This window comes from Podarcis melisellensis, assembly GCF_964234715.1.
Source record: "Podarcis melisellensis genome assembly, chromosome: 1".
Classification (NCBI taxonomy): domain Eukaryota; kingdom Metazoa; phylum Chordata; class Lepidosauria; order Squamata; family Lacertidae; genus Podarcis; species Podarcis melisellensis.
The window spans coordinates 31,162,544-31,182,335 of record NC_138528.1 but is presented as its reverse complement, the minus strand read 5'-3'; the positions used below and the strand labels follow the sequence as shown (position 1 = coordinate 31,182,335).

Sequence of the window (19,792 nt, the reverse complement as noted above, 5' to 3'; positions counted from 1 at the left end):
CAATGGCTTACACTATTTGCAAAAGGTGAAAGGTTCAGACATGGATGGGCTTTTACTAAGAGGAAATGTCACAACCAGAGAAGATGAACTCAGAGAGAGTCAGTCAGCCTGTTGCAGGTAAGAATGCCACATTCAGCCTAACATCCCCATGATATCATAAAGACCTCATAGGTTTAGATGGGAAGAGGTTTTATACCAGCACCACAAATTGTGCCCAGAAATATATTGGCTGAAAGTGCAGATACTGGAGTACTGCTGGTCAGCTCTACTGCAGCTAAGCTTTGGAACATATTCATGACATTCCCCACATTCAATTCACACTTAAGGCCCAAGCACAGATTCAGAATCGAGACCTAAGCCTGGCATAGAGACAAGAAGATAGAACACTCGATGTAATTTTCAAACCAGTGACCCCACTTAACAAATACATGCATACATTGAACCAGAACAGAGTGCCAAAGCACCCCACAGGAAAGAGATTACAAACATTTAACTATAAGCACCTTCTGTGTTCTTCCTGCCAGGTACGAACAGAGCCCCTGCAAGGCAGTCCCATGGATTTGAGTTGTTCTAGTTCAAATGACTTCAGTGTCTACACTGCCCTTATTTTTACTATGTATTTTGTGTTTTTTATATTATAATTTTATGTTGTGAACGGTATACAAATTTAAAATAAATACATAAATAGATGGATAAGGGCCAGCTTAGCCTAGCGTTTACTTCAAATCTATCTTTGCAGAATCACCAATTGCTTAATGGCAGTTCAATACTCTGCGGGCACTGTCTGGCTTTTAGTAAATAAATAAATAGGTGGATAACTGGGCACAGCACAACTAAATTGGCTAAAATTCAAGCGTTCCCACTTATGAGCCTACCCTATATGTACCTACTCAGTAGTAAGTCTCACTGAGTTCAGTAAGGCTTATTCCCAACTAAGTGAATATAGGATTACAGCCTCAGATGTATAAGTGTCTGCACAGAAACAGGCACAAGAAAGCTCCCATTGCATCTAGAGAGAATAATGGTAGCTCTAGAACCATTTTTACACAGAACTACCTGATCACTACAACGTCTTATCCATTCAATTCCATTTGCCTCCACAGGCTAAGGATGACATTCTGGATGTGATCAAAAGTGATCAAACCACACCACGTTGGGGTGACTTTTCCATGTCAAAATGGTTATGTTAAGCTATCCTGAGTGACAGTGTAATGCACATGTCAAAATATAATTAAAAACTGGAAGGCCCATGAGGACTTTCTCAAGCCCCTTTAATGAGCTTGGTTATAGTAACTGTAATAATTGTCTTATTTAAAGCAGGTGTGTATCTCAGGTTGAAAGTGATGGCTGGGCGTGATTCTCCAAGGCCATCTTATTCTATTGTGGCGGCAGGGAAAGCCTCATACAGGAGCTGTAGGCAGAGGGGCAAGTTATATGAACAAAGCCTCTGAAAGAGAACTTTTATGGCACGTAGCTGCTACCAGCTACCCAAGGGTGAATTATTAGCATTTGATGTTGCAAGTCTTGTCATCGGCATAATAATGCAAATATCTTGACAATGCTGTTTGCTGTCACCGTGTAGCCTTCAGTCCTATCTCCCAAAAGAAAGACTTTAATCTTCCCCAGCCTTCCTCTTCACTGTGCGCCCTGAGTAGGCAGGGGCTTAGATCCGACAGGTGACTGGACTTCACAAACACCAGGTCTAGCACACATGGACATTGGTTTGAAAACACCCTGCAGACAACATTTGAAAAACTGTCCTATTCCCTTTTTTTGTTCCCGACAGTCTCAAAATCCAGGATTTTCAGTCTGATCTCTCCCCCTGCTTTTAGCTTGTCAGTCCGTGATACAAAGTAGGTCACAGTATATGTTTTATCAGAAAAAGGAAGGAGCCCACACAGACAGTCTGTATGAGCACAGATCTCTGTTTAGGGAGTGCTCTGTAGAAATCCTTGTAAGCATAATGTCCTGTGTTTCATAGGAAAGTGTGTAATCCGAGAGAATTATCCATCTGATGCAGAGATTCTTTACTATACGTGGCCACCTTTAGATAGGTAAGCAATCAGTGCTACAATCACTCCAACATACACTCCTGTGCCAATGGTGATAGAGAGCGCAGCAAGGAATAGTGCACGCCGGGAAGCAGAACTTGCCAGGTGAAAGTCCCCCTTGGAGATAGCCTTACTCGTCTGGAAACAAACAATAAATACATTATTTGTATCAATGGACAATAGCCTCAAAGGCTAATAATATCAGCTGTTTTTCATGAAAAGAGAATGCTTTTGTCTTCCTCAAAACTGTGTGTTAATGTATAATAATAACAATGATAATGATGATAATAATAATAATAATAATAATAATAATAATAATAATTTATTATTTATGCCCTGCCCATTTGACTGGGTTTCCCCAACCACTTTGGACAGCTTCCAACAGAAGGTTAAAAATACATTAAAACATCAGTTGTTTTAACCTTTTCAACCTTTTCCCATCTTCGCCGCATCAAGCAGTTGGTCCCTTACCTTTCCCGCCCCGACCTGGCCACAGTGATCCATGCAACGGTCATCTCCAGGCTTGACTACTGTAATTCGCTCTACGTGGGGCTGCCCTTGAAGCTGTCCCAGAAACTCCAGCGGGTGCACAATGCTGCAGCGAGGCTCCTCACGGGGTCTCTGCCATGGGAGCATATTCACCCAGTGCTTTTCAAGCTGCACTGGCTCCCGGTAGAGTACAGGGTCAGATTTAAGGTGCTGCTTTTGACCTTTAAAACCCTTCACAGCCTAGGACCCTCGTACCTACGAGACCGCCTCTCCCGGTATGCCCCACGGAGAGCCTCAAGGTCCATAAATAGCAACACCCTAGTTGTCCTGGGCCCTAAGGAAGTTAGATTGGTTTCAACCAGAGCCAGGGCCTTTTCAACTCTGGCTCCGGCCTGGTGGAACGCTCTGCCTCAGGAGACCAGGGCCCTGCAGGATCTGATTTCTTTCCGCAGGGCCTGTAAGACAGAGTTGTTCCGCCTGGCCTTTAGCTTGGAGCCAATTTGATTCCCTCCCTCCCTTTCTTTCTTTTTTTTCCTCCTCCTGCGAGGCGGCTACATTTTAATATTTTAATTTTGTTTTTAAGCTGAATTCATTCAACTTGTTTTTATTATTGCTTGTAAGCTGCTCTGAGCCCGGCCTTGGCTGGGGAGGGTGGGGTATAAATAAAATTATTATTATTATTATTATTATTATTATTATTATTATTATTATTATTATCATCATCATCATTATTAATTATTAAAACTTCCCTAAACAGGGCTGCCTTCAGATGTCTTCTAAATGTCATATAGTTGTTTATTTCTTTGACATCTGATGGGAGGGCATTCCACAGGCCAGGTGCCACTACCAAAAAGGCCCTCTGCCTGGCTCCCTGTAACTTTGCTTCTTACAGGGAGGGAATTGCCAGAAGGCCCTTGGCGCTGGACCTCAGTGTCTGGGCTGAACAATGGGGGTGGAGACGCTCCTTCAGGTATACTGGGCAAAGGCCCTTTAGGGCTTCAAAGGTCAGCACCAACACTTTGAATTGTGCTCAGAAACGTACTGGGAAACAATGCAGATCTCTTAGGACCGGTGTTATATAGTCTCGGCGGCCGCTCCCAGTCACCAGTCTAGCTGCTGCATTCTGGATTAATTGCAGTTTCCGAGTCACCTTCAAAGGTAGCCCCACGTAGAGTGCATTGCAGTAGTCCAAGCGGGAGATAACTAGAGCATGCACCACTCTGGCAAGACAGTTTGCAGGCAGGTAGGGTCTCAGCCTGTGTACCAGATGGAGCTGGTAGACAGCTGCCCTGGACACAGAATTGACCTGTGCCTCCATGGACAGCTGTGAGTCCAAAATGACTCCCGGCTGCAGGGGTTCTTCAGAGGTACAGTTGCCCCATTCAGGACCATGGAGTCCCCCACACCCACCTGCCCCCTGTCCCTCCAAAACAGGACTCTTGTCTTGTCAGGATTCAACCTCAACCCATTAGCTGCCATCCAGCCTCCAACCGTGTAATGTAATCTAATGTAATGTAAATATTATATTACAGCAATTTGTTCAATGAGAGTCATGGTTGGTGGTTTTAATTATTACATGTAAACCACCCAGGGAACATTCATTATTGGGTGGTCAATACATGCATGTGAACTTTCAGAGGTATCTGGTTAGCCACTGCTGAGGAAAAAAAGATGCATAATGTTCTATTTTAGTCTGATCCAATGTGTTTATGTTTGTACATCCCTTCAGTGACTGTATTATGTTGCTTCTTCTGGATATTTCCTTGGAGATAAGCTGACCCAAATTCACTGAGCTAGCCAGTGAGAACAAAGAACACTTCGTTAGCTCATTGCTTGTTATAGGTTTTTCCTTTTCTTCACAATTTAGTATCTCTGAGGCCATGTCCACACAGGATTCTCCGGAACCAAATTTGTGTTAAGCAAATCTGTACTGTGCCTACAGGGGACAATGTCAATAGGGGGCTTCCCCATGCCAGCTGTACAACTACTTTACCAGGAATCTTCTCCTGAGCTAAAATGCTGAACCAAAAGTGGAAGAGGGTGTTGTTGTTTTTTTAAAAAAGTTTTGTAAATGTGCCCTTCAGCTTCTATTTTGCATAGCTCAGGCGTCAAGAGCTTTTGAGTCTGAGGACCCGCCTCTGCTTCCCACAGTTTTCATGGGGAGAGGATTGCCTTCACTGTGTTCCTCCTCTTTGCCCTCCAGTCTCCTAGGCACCCCAAGCATCATTGAGGAATCTGCTTTAGCCTTCGCACGTTTGCCTTTAAAGATTCCAAGGTTTGAATACTTTCAGGCAATCCCCATATTTCTCTACATCCCCTTGTGCCTTCCAAGTTCGGAGGGGGCCACATGATACATCTCTGTTGCCATGGTGCTACTTGCCTTGCTGCTCCCACCTGTCAATCTTACTTTCTGTTGCTCCAGTTGCTATGGCAACAAGAGTAGCAGCTCTTTAGCTCTTGGTGCAGAACACTGGGCAGGCTGCTGCCTCATTTGCCATAGATTGCCTTCCTTGCTTTGGAGCTCCAGTCCACCACAGCCCTCAGCACCTTCCAGTATGCATGATGGTTTCCTCCTGGGGGAGATTGTGCTCACGACCCCAACATCACAGTTCTTGACTCACAAGGGGCTGATTCACAAGCTCCTACAACCAGTTATCGTCGTCCCTTCAAAGTGTGCCTCATTGTGGTCCTGTTTGCGTTTAATCCTACCTGTTATCTTACTGCTTAATTTCCGAGCTGCATAAAAGCTTTCAAAAGGACCACGTAATTCCCTAAAGCTTAATGCTTTTGTGCTGCTGGCAAGCATGGATTCATCCCTCTTCAAAACATTTCTCCCCAACAATTCTAATACTTCTGCTTGCTCGCTTACTACGAAATTCCTTATTGTCTTGAGTTGAGAGCAATTATTTGTTATTCTTCTTCTTTTCCTATAATTAACAGTGTTACTATTAAGAATTCTTCCTCTCTTTGCTAGTGTTGTCAGGCTTTCTTAATTGGCTTTTGTTTTGGGGTTGGTTCCACCAAATTTTGGAATCCCTTCTCTAAACACATGATGAAACTGATGTCTTCTTTGACCTCTCTGTTTTAGGTGACAGACAAAAATCCCTTTTCTCTCATGCCTTAAATGGCTTTTAAGATTTGTGGCACTTTTTTGCTTTTCATGATTTTGATGTTTTGATTCAGAGATAATAACCAATGTGGTGCCTGTGAAGGATGGCCAGACCCAACCACTTACTAGCAAAGGGTGACCCATCCTACATCTTTCTTTCCCGGCCACTTATTTGCCACCTGGGGCAAGGGGTGCAAAATACCTACTACCTTTTGGTGGCTGTCTTGGGAGTAAGGGGACTGCCAGCAGAAATCTGTCTCCTACCTGGCAATTTTAGCCCATCATCCCTCTTGCACTCCCAGGAACTTTAGATCAGTGGCATAGTCCAGTTTCAGTAACATAAGGGGAAAAATAGGCACTGAGTGTTTCCAGAATACAGTGTAGCTCAGAAATCCAATTAAACAGTTTATTATGGAGGAGTATTTAAAAAGGAGGGAAAGTGGGGAAACAGAGAGTATGTACAGTACTGGCCTAGATGATCCTACCGTAAGCAAGCGAACATAGCAAAACTTACTCCTATGGTTATCATTCAAGTTGGTAGCTTCCGGAGCTGGTTGTAGGATAAGGGACAAAGAAATGTTAGCAATATGCTACTTTAAAGGGATCTTGACCCAAGTGGGTTGTAATTGACAGATGGCTCCCAGCAGCTAATCAGAGAGACTACAGTAGCTAAGAAGGTTAAAAGTTGGGAGATGGGGTTGCAATAGTGTCAGTTCCTGTCACAGTGGTCTTTCTATCCTACCAGACCACAATCTGTCCTCAGCTTCTGCACTGGACTGGGGATGTGAGGGAGGTCTAGAGAATTTGAGTATCGTAAGGGAACATTCAAAACAAAACAAATTCCTTCCAGTAGCACCTTAAAGACCAACTAAATTAGTTCTTGGTATGAGCTTTCGTGTGCATGCACACTTCTTCAGATACCAGCACCTTAAAGACCAACTAAGTTAGTTCTTGGTATGAGCTTTCGTGTGCATGCACACTTCTTCAGATAGCACACGAAAGCTCATACCAAGAACTAACTTAGTTGGTCTTTAAGGTGCTACTGGAAGGAATTTTGTTTTGTTTTGACTATGGCAGACCAACACGGCTACCTATCTGTAAGGGAACAGGTTAGGGCAAGCCATAACTTTGCCACAGTGACCTCCAGAAGATGTTGAGCTACTGCTGTCATCTTTCGCCATACTGGCTGAGGCTGTTGTAAGCTGGAGTCCAGTAAGATCTAGAAGCCACTACAATAGGCACCCTATTTTAATTCATTTCCCCCCTAGCTTTTTAGCTGTGTTATTTTCTCCTGCTGTTTTTATTGTTTTTATTGATTTTTTTAAAAAATAATAAAAAAGTTTTAATTTTGTATTGTAAGCTGCCTTGAAGCTAGATGTGGTAAGATGGTGGTAGAAATCCTATAAGTAAAATAAAAGTGAGCTGTAAATGAGTCTTTATTGAAACACACAAATAATATTTTATTCACACCTTGCTCATTCTGAATCCCACTTCTGTTGGGTGAGTTTGATTACAATGTAGCGCAACAGAGGTCAGTAGAGAACCACTGGTGTAATCATGTAATGGACAGTCTTCTAAAGTACTTCCTCTACAGTAGAGACAGGGATACCTGTAGCCAACCAGATACTTGTGGACTCCAACTTCTAAGAACCCCAGGTAGCATAGCCAATGTTCAGGGATAATGGGAGCCTAGCAACATCCTACGAGGGCCACAGGTTTCTTAGCGCTCTCTACAGAGATTATTTACAGTACTAGGAAAAAGTAGTTGATATAATTGATTTGGATCTCAGCCAAGCAAAGGAATTTTACTGCTTAAACTGGAAAGGATGGGTGAGAAAGGGGAATCAGACAAAGAGTTGTGCTGAATGTGAAGGGCAAGCGTTGAATCTGGAGGGGTGGGGAAGGCCCATGACATATGCTTTGCATGCAGAAAGTCAGTCCCTGGCATCTCCAAGAAGGGCTGGGGGAAAGGAAATTCTGGTGAGCCACTGTTAGTAAAGGTAGGGACCCCTGGATGGTTAAGTCAAAGGTGATTATGGGGTTGTGGCACTCATCTCACTTTCAGGCCGAGGAAGTGGGTGTTTGTCCACAGACAGCTTTCTGGGTCATGTGGCCAGCATGACTAAACCGTTTCTGGCGCAACAGAACACCGTGACATGGAAACGCCATTTACCTTCCCACCACAGTGGTACCTATTTATCTACTTTCACTGGCGTGCTTTTGAACTGGTAGGTTGGCAGGAGCTGGGACAGAGCAATGGGAGCTCACCCCGTTGCGGGGCTTTGAACTGCCAACCTTCCGATCGGCAAGCCCAAGAGGCCCCGTGGTTTAGACCACAGTGCCACCCGCGTCCCTCAGTAAAGGTGATACTGAGCTAAATGCACCAATGGTCTGAATTGGTATAGGGCAGCTTCCTGACAAGTGAACTTCCTCTGCAGTTACTATTGAAAGACACATTCCCTATTCATTATGGATCCTGAGGAGAAGAACTGGTGGCTACTGGTGAAATTTGTGAATGAGACCAAGCTCAGAGCATTGTCAGAGCAGGGAAGAATTGGGTGATGACGTAGGGTGAAAAAGAATAACAGAATTGCCATTCAATTATTGAATACAATATTTTTGTTTATTTAAGCAGTTGTATATCCTGCCCATCTATTGTAGTGAGTATAGCCAGGGTGGCTACATTGTCAGCTTTGAGACTTGAAAGGAGAGAGGAAGAAAGACTTTGAATATTGGATAATCATAATGTGATTTACAAGCTATTTTTTGGATGTGTTTGGCAGGTTTATTTCCTTTTCTGGACTAAATACAGGGAAAATTTGATATCACGGTGTAAATCACTGGTGAGGCTGTATTTGAAATATGGTGTAGCGGTAAATTTTGAAGAACAGCATCTCATTATGACTGGCCATGTTAGCAGGGATAGGAAGCTTGTGGCCCTCCATATGTTACTCAACTGCAGCTCCCATCATCCCTGTTCACTGGCCATGTTAGCTGGGGCTGATGGGAGCTGGAGTCCAACAACTTCTGGAGGGCCACAGGTTCCTCACCACTGCCCCATACTCACAAGGGTGTGTGCTTCTGCAGGTTCCTAGCTAGACTTAAGACAAGATAACCCATCTTACTATTCTCTGTAGCATGACTGCAATTCCATGCATAGTTACTTAGAAATAAGCTCCAATGAACTCACTGGTGCTTATTTCTGACCATAGAGATTCAGCTTGTAAAGCACAATGAGCTTTAATAACTTGTAAAATGCATTGAGACAGCTGAAGTGCAACATTTAGCTTTTAATTAGAAAATCTTGAAATTATACCACTTAAACCATTGGTATGAAATAGGAACACCATCAAAGAAAACGAAAGCATTTTAGAGCCTCTGCATGATTATTCTCTGACTTCCTTACTGCTAAGTTGTCAAAGACAAATGTAAAACTTGTAAGGCTCATCATCACCTCATTCTCTTCTTAGAGCAAGGAAAGTCGATCAATTACCCTGGCACTCCGGGAGATGATGTCATTGCTCCTCCTCTGAAAAAAGGCCCAGAGCTGTGCCCCCGCCAGAGCACCACTGCTGCTGACAAGTTTTCACTGACCATGTTGAAGACTCTTGGCCATCTGTCACAGAGCTTTGTCATTCTGTGGCTGGAGTGATGTAGCAGGGGGGATTGATATACGGCCAAAAATAATGCTTAAGGAATAGCATTTTGTGTGTGTGCCGGGAACAGTGAAAATAAATTCTCCTGAGATGGTGGCTGTAAAATGTGCTTGGCTGTATGTGGAGTTCTCTGTCTGCCCTGCTCCCTTCCTGCATGTAATGTTCTCCATCCCTCTCTCCATTCGGATATGTGATTGAAGTTCAGGTTTACCTTCTGAGTAGACTGTAGTTTGCTGGAATACACTTTATTTCAGTTACTCTGACAATTTGTCAGACGGCAGGCCATATATTCTTTAACTACATAAAATGCAGAAACGTGTTTCATTTACAAGGAGAGCAGTCAGAAGCAAAAGGAGAGTGGGCTCCTGTAACCTTTAACAGTTAGAAGAGGGATGATCAACAGAGATATGTTTGTGATTATGCCATAGTGCAGCAAGGCTGCTGAAGTGCGTGTTCTTTGTAACTCCTGTGCTGGAAGATCTGCGCTATCTACTAATACATTACTAGGGCAACTTTAAGGTTTTGCTATGGGTATATAAAGCTCTGAGCAATGGGTTATTTCTGGGAATACCGTTATCTTGCCTGGCCAATTTAATCCTTGGGGGAGACATTCTTTACTAGTGCTGTATGCTTTATGCTCTTCAAGTTTGCTCCTCACTAAAAACAGGGCCTTTAGTGTGGTGGCACCTACCCTTTGGAATGTGCTTCCAGGGAGCATCAGGTAAGCACCTGCAGTATTGACATTAAGGCACTTGTTTCAAACTCTTCTGTTCACCTTTCCTTTAGAGGTGATCCAGCTTCGTTGATGTATTAATGTTATCTAGAGTATTGTGATGTCTTTTAAGCACATAAGAGCCTGCTAGATTAGCCCAGTGCCTCATCTAGTCCAGTATCTTGTTCTCACAGTGGCCTGGTTTTACAAATGTAGTTTCATGATTGATTTTATGCTGCTTACTGCCGTGATTTTTTAAAAAAAATCTTGACAGTATAGAAAATTTAACCTGTGAATAAAAGTGGAAAGGCTGTACTTGCCAAAAACTCTTTTTTGCACAGCTATTCAATGTACAGTCATACCTCGTGTTGCGTACTTTCGCGTTACGTCCCGTGACAACCCGGAAGTACTGGAATGGGTTACTTCCGGGTTTTGCCGCTCGCACATGCGCAGAAACGCTAAATCACACTTCATGCATGCGCACCAAATTGTGCCGCGCACCTGCGGGCATTTCATGTTGTGGGCATTTCATGTTACGGACAGGCCTTCGGAACGGATCCCGTCCGTAACACGAGGTACCACTGTACAACAGTCCGATCCATCTTTCCTTCTGGATAGTTCAGCTTCTTTTTCTTACAGGTTGGGAATAGCAGTGCTTACAGTTACCTTGTGAGGTTTCAGCGTTGCTTTAAAGAACAGTTGATTCTATTAGGACCTATCAGTTGAGTTCCACGTGACTTTCACACATAAAGCCACGCACCCATGCACTCCCATAAGTCGCACTTGAAATGCGCTGCAATGCAGAGAGCAAATCCTGTCGGCTTCTGATGCTGGGTATCCTTCATGACAACATGGACGCTGCTCCTTTGCCATGTGATGGGGATCCAAGCACTGTTTTGAGCCTGATACAAGAACAGCCCTATCATTTGATAGAATGAGGAAAAATTTGGGGGTAGCATTAAAGGGTGAGGTGAGGGATGAATGGTGGCAAAAATTTCCCTGTGGTGGAAATTTTTAGTAAAATATGGAGTGACATTTGCATTTTTTCCATCAAGCACCGACATGTTTTGGGTTGGCATTAGGTAGCTAGACACACACACACACACACACACACACACACTCCACACCCCAGCAACTTCCCAGATAATTTCATGTTAGCAGGGGTCCTAGTTGGGTGGGACTGCAATATACTTGGCACAGTAGTGAATCCAGCCCTGACAGGCCTTTTATAAAATAGTTCCCTAAGACAAGAAGAACACAGTACATAGCAGGAAACATCAGCACACGCAAATTCTTACCCCTTGAGAAAAGTAGAAAGCAGCAATTCCCAGAGGCCAGAAACAACAGAGCATTGAAAAAATTGCCAAGCCCAGGTGGTCTCGTGGGGGAAGCATCAGAAAATGATCTTCACTCTCGCTGTCACTGGAGGAGTCACTCTGGAAAGCAAATCAAGGCAATGGCACACTGTAAGCCTGACCCACAGAGTATTCAGCAGCAGCAGAACATGTAACCAATTTACACTACACATGTTTGATGTTGCTGCTGTGACAACACTTTCTCTCCTGATATACAGCAGCAGGCAGATGAACTTCATGGGGCAGGAAGCGCTGTGATGGGAGTGTCGGCGGGACGAGTCCATCACACATTCAAGCGATACAGAGTCAGCCTCTATGAGCTAGGATGTTTATCTGCCAAGGAACAGTGGCTAATATGAATTATCTTTTGGGAACTGGATGTCCAACAGAGATTATATACAGGGCACCACCTCAATCATCACCATACTTCCCCGACTTCGGACTGAAAATACTTGATGTCTATTAGGCAGCAGATGTACTGCTTAGTATGCTGATTGAGAATAATCTTCTTGGCTTCAGTCCACAAACCATTTAATCTGGAGTGGTCTGGCAGGTATTTCATAGACCTCAGTAGGACTTCGGTGAGACTATTGGGAGTAAGAAACTGGTGGTTTTCAGCAATCTATGCATTACTGGCATTCTTCTATATGTCTATATGTATCTTGTCTTACAACATGCTTATCCTAAAACACAACATCAAAAAAATGTGCAACTGACGAATGCACTAAACAAATAATCCATACAAACATAATTGAGCTGGATAAATAAGATGGATGGTTAAATAGGAACCCTAGAGGAAGCTGGTATCCTCATTATGCCAGCTCAACAAAGATGTCCTCAAATCACTTGTTTCAGAAGAGACCCTTAATTCTAACATGCTTTTCCAGGGTAAGACTATTGAGAATTTGAATCTGTCACATTCCCTGAATGACTATGGGAAGTACTAAGATTGACAATTAAGTCTGGCTGTGTCAATCCTGCAAATGGAAATTACTGGTGCTTTAACTACCCAGCTATGAATCAAAAGAATAAGGGAATATGTAGGCATGGGGTCCTCAACCTTTTTGGGCCCAGAAGCAAAATTGGAGGTTTAAAAAACTGTTGTGGATGCCACAAAATACCCCATTCCAAAACATTTATCCTCCCCAACTCACCCCGCCCCCACGGAACAGTATTCAACTAACTCGTACCATAAGAGCAAGGATTTCCACAAGTGCAACTGAATTCCCCACTTCTCCTCTCCTGTGCAGTCCCTAAATCTGTTCTGGGTTTCCTCCAAAACCTCTGGAGCAGATTTGGGAAGGGTACCATACAAGGCATATGCATGGGGTGGGGAGCAGTTCCATTGTACAAGTGGAAATCCTTGCACTGATAAAACAAGTTAGAAGAACAGCATCCAAAGAAAGAAAGTTACATCCCTTAGAAAAAAACAGGCAAACCCCCAACCACCATCCCAACACCCCATTTAAAAGAAACAGTAAAAAATGAGAGTGGCAAGGTGCCTTGATGGGGGCTAAGGGGTGTGCCTCTGAGGGTGCTACTGTGTCCACCAGCACCATGTTGAGGGCCCCAGATTTAGACTGACAAGTTGACATAGAGAAGTTCTGAGATTAAAGGATGGTTGGATTCATGGCTGTAAAATTGCCATAGAAAGGATACAGTTACTATTCATACTACCAGCGAGATCCCTAGTATTAAGAACGGGAGACAAGTCTTGAATACCTTTTAGATTATTTCTGAAAAACGGAAACACCAAGACTTGTCAATTTAAATCAATGGAGATACCGGCATATACTTATAGTAAAATGGAATAAACATCTGGGGTTTTTTTGTGTCCTATCCCTTCTGGAGCTACTTCCTGATAATGTCGGAGGCGATGCCTCAACAAGAGGCATCTCTTCCGATAAAGAAAGCCGTTCCCAAGTGCCACCTTGGGACCAGATGATAAAGAATTGCAACTGTTTGATTTGTACTATACTGCCGGCTGCCGTTGCTTTATAGCTCAATCCCAAGCTTATTCACTTGGAAGAAAGTTCCATTCATTTTAATGGAAGTTGCTTTCAAGTTAAGTGTGCTTAAGGACACTTTCGTTATTAAATAACTCAGTGTGAAATAGTAACCCAGAAAGCTGCAATATAATAATAACAGTGATGATGCTGGAAGTGATGATAATAATAACAGAAACCGTGTTAGAAGCCCCCACTCACTGCTGTCAGCTCCAACCCTTGATGCAAAGCAATAGGCATCCTACTGATTTCTCTCTTCCCTGACCGAAAGCTGCTTCTGCCAACGTCGTCTTGATATAATATTTCTAGGACATCTATCGCCACCATGGCATTTAAGTAGCGTTTTTCACCCTCCTACTCTTCCTCTCGTTAAGTATTTTACAGTCTTCCCTCACTCCCCACTCTCTCATTTGACCTTCTTCTTTTCAGCTCTACTTTCACATATTCTCTCCTCCTTCTTAACAGTTTCACACAGGAAAGGGTGGGGGGAAGGCTTTGCAGAGTTTATATAATAAACCACATCTTCTCCAGCCACTCGGATGTGAGGCAAAATCCTAACAGAAATCACTGCATGGAAATAGATTATCGTTTTTCTTTCAAGCTAAATTCTCAGCTCACTAGCTGGGGATTTGGGATTTCCATGGAAAATTATTTTTCTTGAGTGCCAGTGAAACAGGGCCGTTTTTCATCTTTAGCAATGTCCCTCGCTTGCATTAGGACTAAAATTGATAAATTGTGAGCTAAAATGGATTAGAAATTCTGGATGTGAGCCTAAAACAAGCTTATTAAAATAATTCATTCTAACTACACACCTCTCTATAATTATTTCTAGTCGTATTATTCTTAATGTATTATATTATGGTGGAAAACCCTTTTTCTTTTGAGAGGGGCATTCTCTTTGGGGTAATCTGTCAGGGGCTGCATGGCAACTCTGGGTGCAGCTGAAGCCAGTGATGTGTGGGCCCGGAACCAAAAGAAGGCGTGGTTCCCCCCTTTCTTCTCTTGCCAGGAGGTCTGAACTGATCGCTTGCAGAGGGTTTTTGAAATCAGGCTGAGGAACACCTAAACTTAGGCTGAGGCCTAAGACCACAGTTGCTCACCCCTGTATTAAACCCCCAGGCTTAATTCCTCAGAAATAAGGGAAGCTGTCTCTCAGGAGAGAGAAGTTCCCATGCAACATTTACCTCAGTTTTTCCTACTATCATGTACAGTGGTACCTCGGGTTACATACGCTTCAGGTTACATACGCTTCAGGTTACAGACTCCGCTAACCCAGAAATAGTGCTTCAGGTTAAGAACTTTGTTTCAGGATGAGAACAGAAATCGTGCTCCGGCGGTGCGGCAGCAGCAGGAGGCCCCATTAGCTAAAGTGATGCTTCAAGTTGAGAACAGTTTCAGGTTAAGTATGGACCTCTGGAACGAATTAAGTACTTAACCTGAGGTACCACTGTACATAATCACAATTATTATATTTTCTATATTTACTTCTCTGTCCTAAGCATGGTTACTCAGAAATAAGTCCCAAGATAGGCTCACAGCCTCCAAAACCTACCTCATATTCTTGCAATTCCTCTTCTTCCACTTCATAGGACACTGTCTGGATTTTGATGTCATTTTCCATCAGGGACCTCCCTTGGGTTTCTTGCACATCAGAGGCCTCAGCAGGATGCTCTTTGTTTCCCATGAAGGCTGTCTCACAACTCTCACCTTTGTTGTCCTTGACTTTGACACTGGTCTCATCCTTCACCAGGATGAAATTTGGGCCGTACAATGCTTCAACAGCCAGCTGAAGAGAACTGGCATCCAGCAGTTGGTGAGTCCTCGCATTGCCAGAATTTTGGAAGATATAGGAGTACAGTTTACCCTGGCAACGGTGGCCAGGATAATCCTGGTGGTAACTGTAACTGCCATGAAGGTGTCCATTGTTCTTGGCCAACAGGGGATTTTGGAGTTCACTCACACTTTCCATTTTGCTGAAAGCTCAGTGCGAGGTGCTTCTAAGACAATTGGATGACAGAGAACAAACAACCCTGAAGAACAAATGAAAGAAAAAGGAGGCAGAATTAGGGGGCACATAAAATATAGAAACTCATTAAGTCAGGTATGGGGAGCCTGTGGTCAGCTGCTGTTGGAGTCCCATTAGTCCCAGCCAACATCTCCAGTGGTCAGGGATAATGGGCGCTGTATACCAACAACATCTGGAGGCAACAGGCTTCCCATCCCTGGACTAAGTGGTTCAAGAGCAATAACTATGCTATGTTAACTAGCACTGGGGCATGTCTGTGTTGATGGAAATACTGGGATTGAATTTATATAAGATAAATTCCAGCATGCACCTTGACTCAGAGAACCTATAGTACTTTGAGGGAAAGTTGATGGAGATCTCTTTCAGATGTGTGCTGAAGTTTTTGCAGTCAAGCTTAGCAATGCATATCTAACCCATTCATTAGGAAATGAAGGAATTAAGGACCACAGAGCTGTAAATTTCTAGAGAAGGCACAGCTAGGTCACAACCACTCACCCTCAGGGAAGGAGGGAGTAAGGTTTACTTCTCCTTCCTTCCTTCCTTCCTTCCTTCCTTCCTTCCTTCCTTCCTTCCTTTCCCTCTCTCCTCTGTGAACCATCTAACTGAGAAGATGTCTGAGGCTGGGGCTCCAGTTTCAGACTATGTGTTTGAGGCCAACTTCTGTATTTTGTAATCAAGAATGCCTTACCTGTGTTGTTTCTGCTGTAGCACTGAATGATGCATGAGCGAGACCTCTGATTACTGTAAGTAAAGCATTTAAACTTACTTAAGGTTGTAATCCATCCATTCTGGGAGGGGTAGAGGGGGTGGGAGAACACAGTTGTGAGTGCTTAATACTGGGAGACCTAAAGGTCTTAACAACCTATATCTATGTGAAAATCTGAAAAGTTGGCTGTGAAAATGCTGCAATGTACTGTACTGAAACCATCAAACTACTAAAGATCTGGACTGTGTGCTATATAGCACTTGGATAATTGGGCAATCAGAAAATCAGAAGAGCTCAGCGATGAGAAACAGGAGCTCACTATGGACATGCCCTGTTTTTGATGGTAAATGAAAGCATTTGGCTGTGCTACTGTCCACGAATTCATGTACATCTCTCTGCAGCCTGCCAAAATATGGCTTGAAACTGCCTTTATTTGAGTCTTCTTGTCAAGAATCATTGTGGCAGGTAGTAAGATCAGACTATGAACCATGTGATAAGATGAGAAGGTCAAAGCCATCATGACGGTTAGCATGTGTTGAGCGCTGCCCTTTCTCCTTGGCAGCTTGAGAAAGGGAAGGAGAATATGATGTAAATGCGCAGTGTATTCTTCATGCTGGGTCATAACTTCCTGGAGAACTACAGTGAATAACAGATGGCCCTGGCATAGACCTGAGGTTGGCATCCCCTGCAGAAACCCTCCTTGCATTATAAACAAGCGGGACATGCTGCGAATTACAGCCCTTTCATTTGTGAGTGATGCCAGTAAATGTAATATATTTTGCATGCTAAAAACCACCACACAAAACTGCAGCAAGAGTTCTGAAGCTCGCAAGGTGAGAGTGGAAATAATGAGAATGAAAAAAGAAAACTGATGGCTGCTTGCTATGGAAGTACTATCACTCTTATGGGATCTTGTCTATGCAGTTATATTTTTATATCTAGTGCCTAGGAAGCTGCCATACTGAGTAAGACCATTGGGTCCATCTAGCTCAGCATTGTCCACACTGATTGGCAGCAGCTGTCCAGGACTGCAGACAGGGTCCTCTCCTGGCTCCATCCAGAGACGCCAGGGATTGAGCACCACTTACTAACAGTGCAGATGTGTTACAGAAAACCAACAGCCCTCCTTACTTACTCTCACTTTGGGCCTGTGCTCACTCAAACCACTGTATCACATACCATCATGTAACATCATGCAATCCTCAGGGGGTGCAGTGGGTCAGTGTGAACAGCCAGGGCCATCTTTAGCAGATGTGGCACCGGGGTGCAAATATCTGCCCAGTGCCCCCAAATTACCATGGATAGTGTTGGGGTGGCCATAGCTGTACACTGCCAGCCATGAGGGGGGGCACAACTCTCCCCCATGCCACTGCGGGAGAGCGATTCTCACAGAGGGTTGGGAGGAAAGCTGCATGGCTGCCAGCCTTATGGTTGGCGGGGCACAGCTGGCGGGCATGCAGGGAAAGGGGAGGCCACCAGCAAAGCTGCGCAGCTCCCACACTCGCTGGGGCACTCCTGAGAGGTTGGAGCCCTGGCGCAATGCACCACTAAGCCCTCTGGGAAAGATGGCTCTGCGAACAGCTATGGGCAGGATTCCTGCTTTGCCAGGGGGTTGGACTAGATGACTCTCAGGGTCCCTTCCAACACTACAATTCTATGTTTCTATGTCTGGGTTTGTGGTCAGGAGGCTAAACTGGCTATCAAGGAGACACATGGGCTGGGCCACTCCCAAAGCACCTCAGGCAGCCTGCAGCTGGTCCTGCAACACACCTTGCAGCCTTATTGCTATGGAATCCTACGAGTCCCTTATATCAGTTGATTCCAGCTGAACTGATGGTTAGGAGATATTGCAGCTATCCATACTGGCGACGCTACAGTTCCACAGAGAGCAGATCAGCAGCGTTGCCCTCTAGCAAGTTGATATAGCAGTGCAAAGATTGTATAGAGGCATTTCTGCACTGCCACTGACCTCACTTCAACACAAGCAATGTGTTGATTATCCTTCCTCCATGTAGTTAACTGTTGAGGTTTCCTCCTGCCCTCAGCTGATTTTTTTATGCCCCCCCCCCCATATTTCACCAATGCTCCTGCCCTTGACTGATGTTTTACTTCATTTCCCCCCTGTATCTGATACAAGTCCCCCTGTGTCTTACTCATTAACTTGGCGGTACGTGATAGAATTTCTAGTTCATATTAATTTATTGGCTGAAAGTTTGAAAGCAGAGCTTTTTTGGGCGGGAAATGACATGAAATATCTTTGATGCAATCAACAGTTTTCCAGAATATTAAACTACCAATCCATCTAACAATTCTACCTGTTAGCTCCTGTCAATTTTTATACAGATACATTAGGGGAAACCCAATGAAAATATTGTACAACCCTAATATATACACAAGAGCTTTATATCCTACTTCATTAAAATCAATGAACGTGATGCTGTTATCCTCAGCTAGAGCAGGACTGCATCTGATAATGCCTCTGCATATTTATACACATATGAACTTGGAAAGTCTATTAACAGACTAATATTATACTGTGATATTTGCAGGGATATCACACTGCCATGCCATCGTACCACGTTTGAGAAAGAAGGGAAGGATAGAGATGAGGACAATTAATTTTATGTAAATGTAAATTATATTTTGGTGAAGCAATGTTCAGTGAAATCACTTATCTGGGGGGATATGAATCCAGCAATGAATATAAGAGATTTGTGAGGAATGCCTCTTGTTCAAACAAATTTTTATATTTTCGCAAAGTCCTCGAGAGCTAGTTTTATGACAATTTTCTGCCAGCGTTATCTTAAATTGAGATGGATGGGGAAATTCGTGAGTGAACTGAAGCCTGCCTGAAGGACTGATAAAGAGCAGCACGCAGAGCTGGCGAAAGGGTTCTGCTAAGCACAGCAGGTTTCAACAGTCTGTCTGCTTTTACTAGAGAACTTTGTTAATGGTCTTTTTTAAAAAAAGAAGACGGATAAAACACAAATTAATGAACACGGTTCAGATGAAAGTATATTACACAGAGCCGCACTGGAATTATCCCGGTGGCTGAAGAAAATTAAAATATTACCAGACGATTTTGATTAAACAAACTCAGGAATGGGGAGCGTAAAACATTGGGGGGAAGGAATCATCGGAGCCAAAAGCCTACATGAGATTGTACTGAGGCATTTCTGCACTGCCACAAACCTCACTTCAACACAAGCAATGATTAGCCTTCCTCCAAGTAACTAACTGTTAGAGGTTTGCTCCTGGCCTCAATTGATTTTTTTGGGGAAATATTTTTTCTTCATTTTTACCTTTAACCAAATATCATCACAACTAAATCACATACACATAGGATTCTCTGAATCCCCGAACTTTGCTCCACCCTTCCATGGTTTCCATCGTTATTCATTTCCAACTGCATCTTATAATGTTCTCCATATTTTCTTAATACTTAATTCACACCATAGTCCTAGCTACATTGCAAGTGTTTTTAGAATCTTGCCTATGCTTTTAATTGTTTTCAGTGTTCTTTTAAGTAACTAATTAATTTCCCCTATTCTTTATTAAATTTATTATTTTCTTGATCTCTAATCATCCTGGTCATTTTCACCATTTTGGCATAGTCCAACTATGCCCTCAGCTGATTTTTAATCTGGTACCTGTATCTGGTACTAAAGGCCTCACCAATGTT

The 19,792-nt window shown here is 43.5% G+C and overlaps 1 protein-coding gene across 2 annotated transcripts in view; it reads right to left on the bottom strand.

Annotated features, from left to right (window-relative positions):
• Window positions 1–365: 365 nt before the first annotated feature.
• Window positions 366–19,792, bottom strand: part of SYNDIG1L (synapse differentiation inducing 1 like) — a 94,869-nt gene continuing 75,442 nt past the window's right edge. For both annotated transcript variants that reach the window (XM_081915550.1, XM_081915549.1), the window contains exons 2-4: window positions 14,931–15,408; window positions 11,316–11,453; window positions 366–2,189 (exon numbers count right to left, since the gene is read on the bottom strand). In XM_081915550.1, coding sequence (XP_081771676.1) covers window positions 2,031–2,189; window positions 11,316–11,453; window positions 14,931–15,347 — 714 coding nt within the window. In that variant the 5' untranslated portion in view covers window positions 15,348–15,408 and the 3' untranslated portion in view covers window positions 366–2,030. The remainder of the gene's footprint in view (window positions 2,190–11,315; window positions 11,454–14,930; window positions 15,409–19,792) is intronic.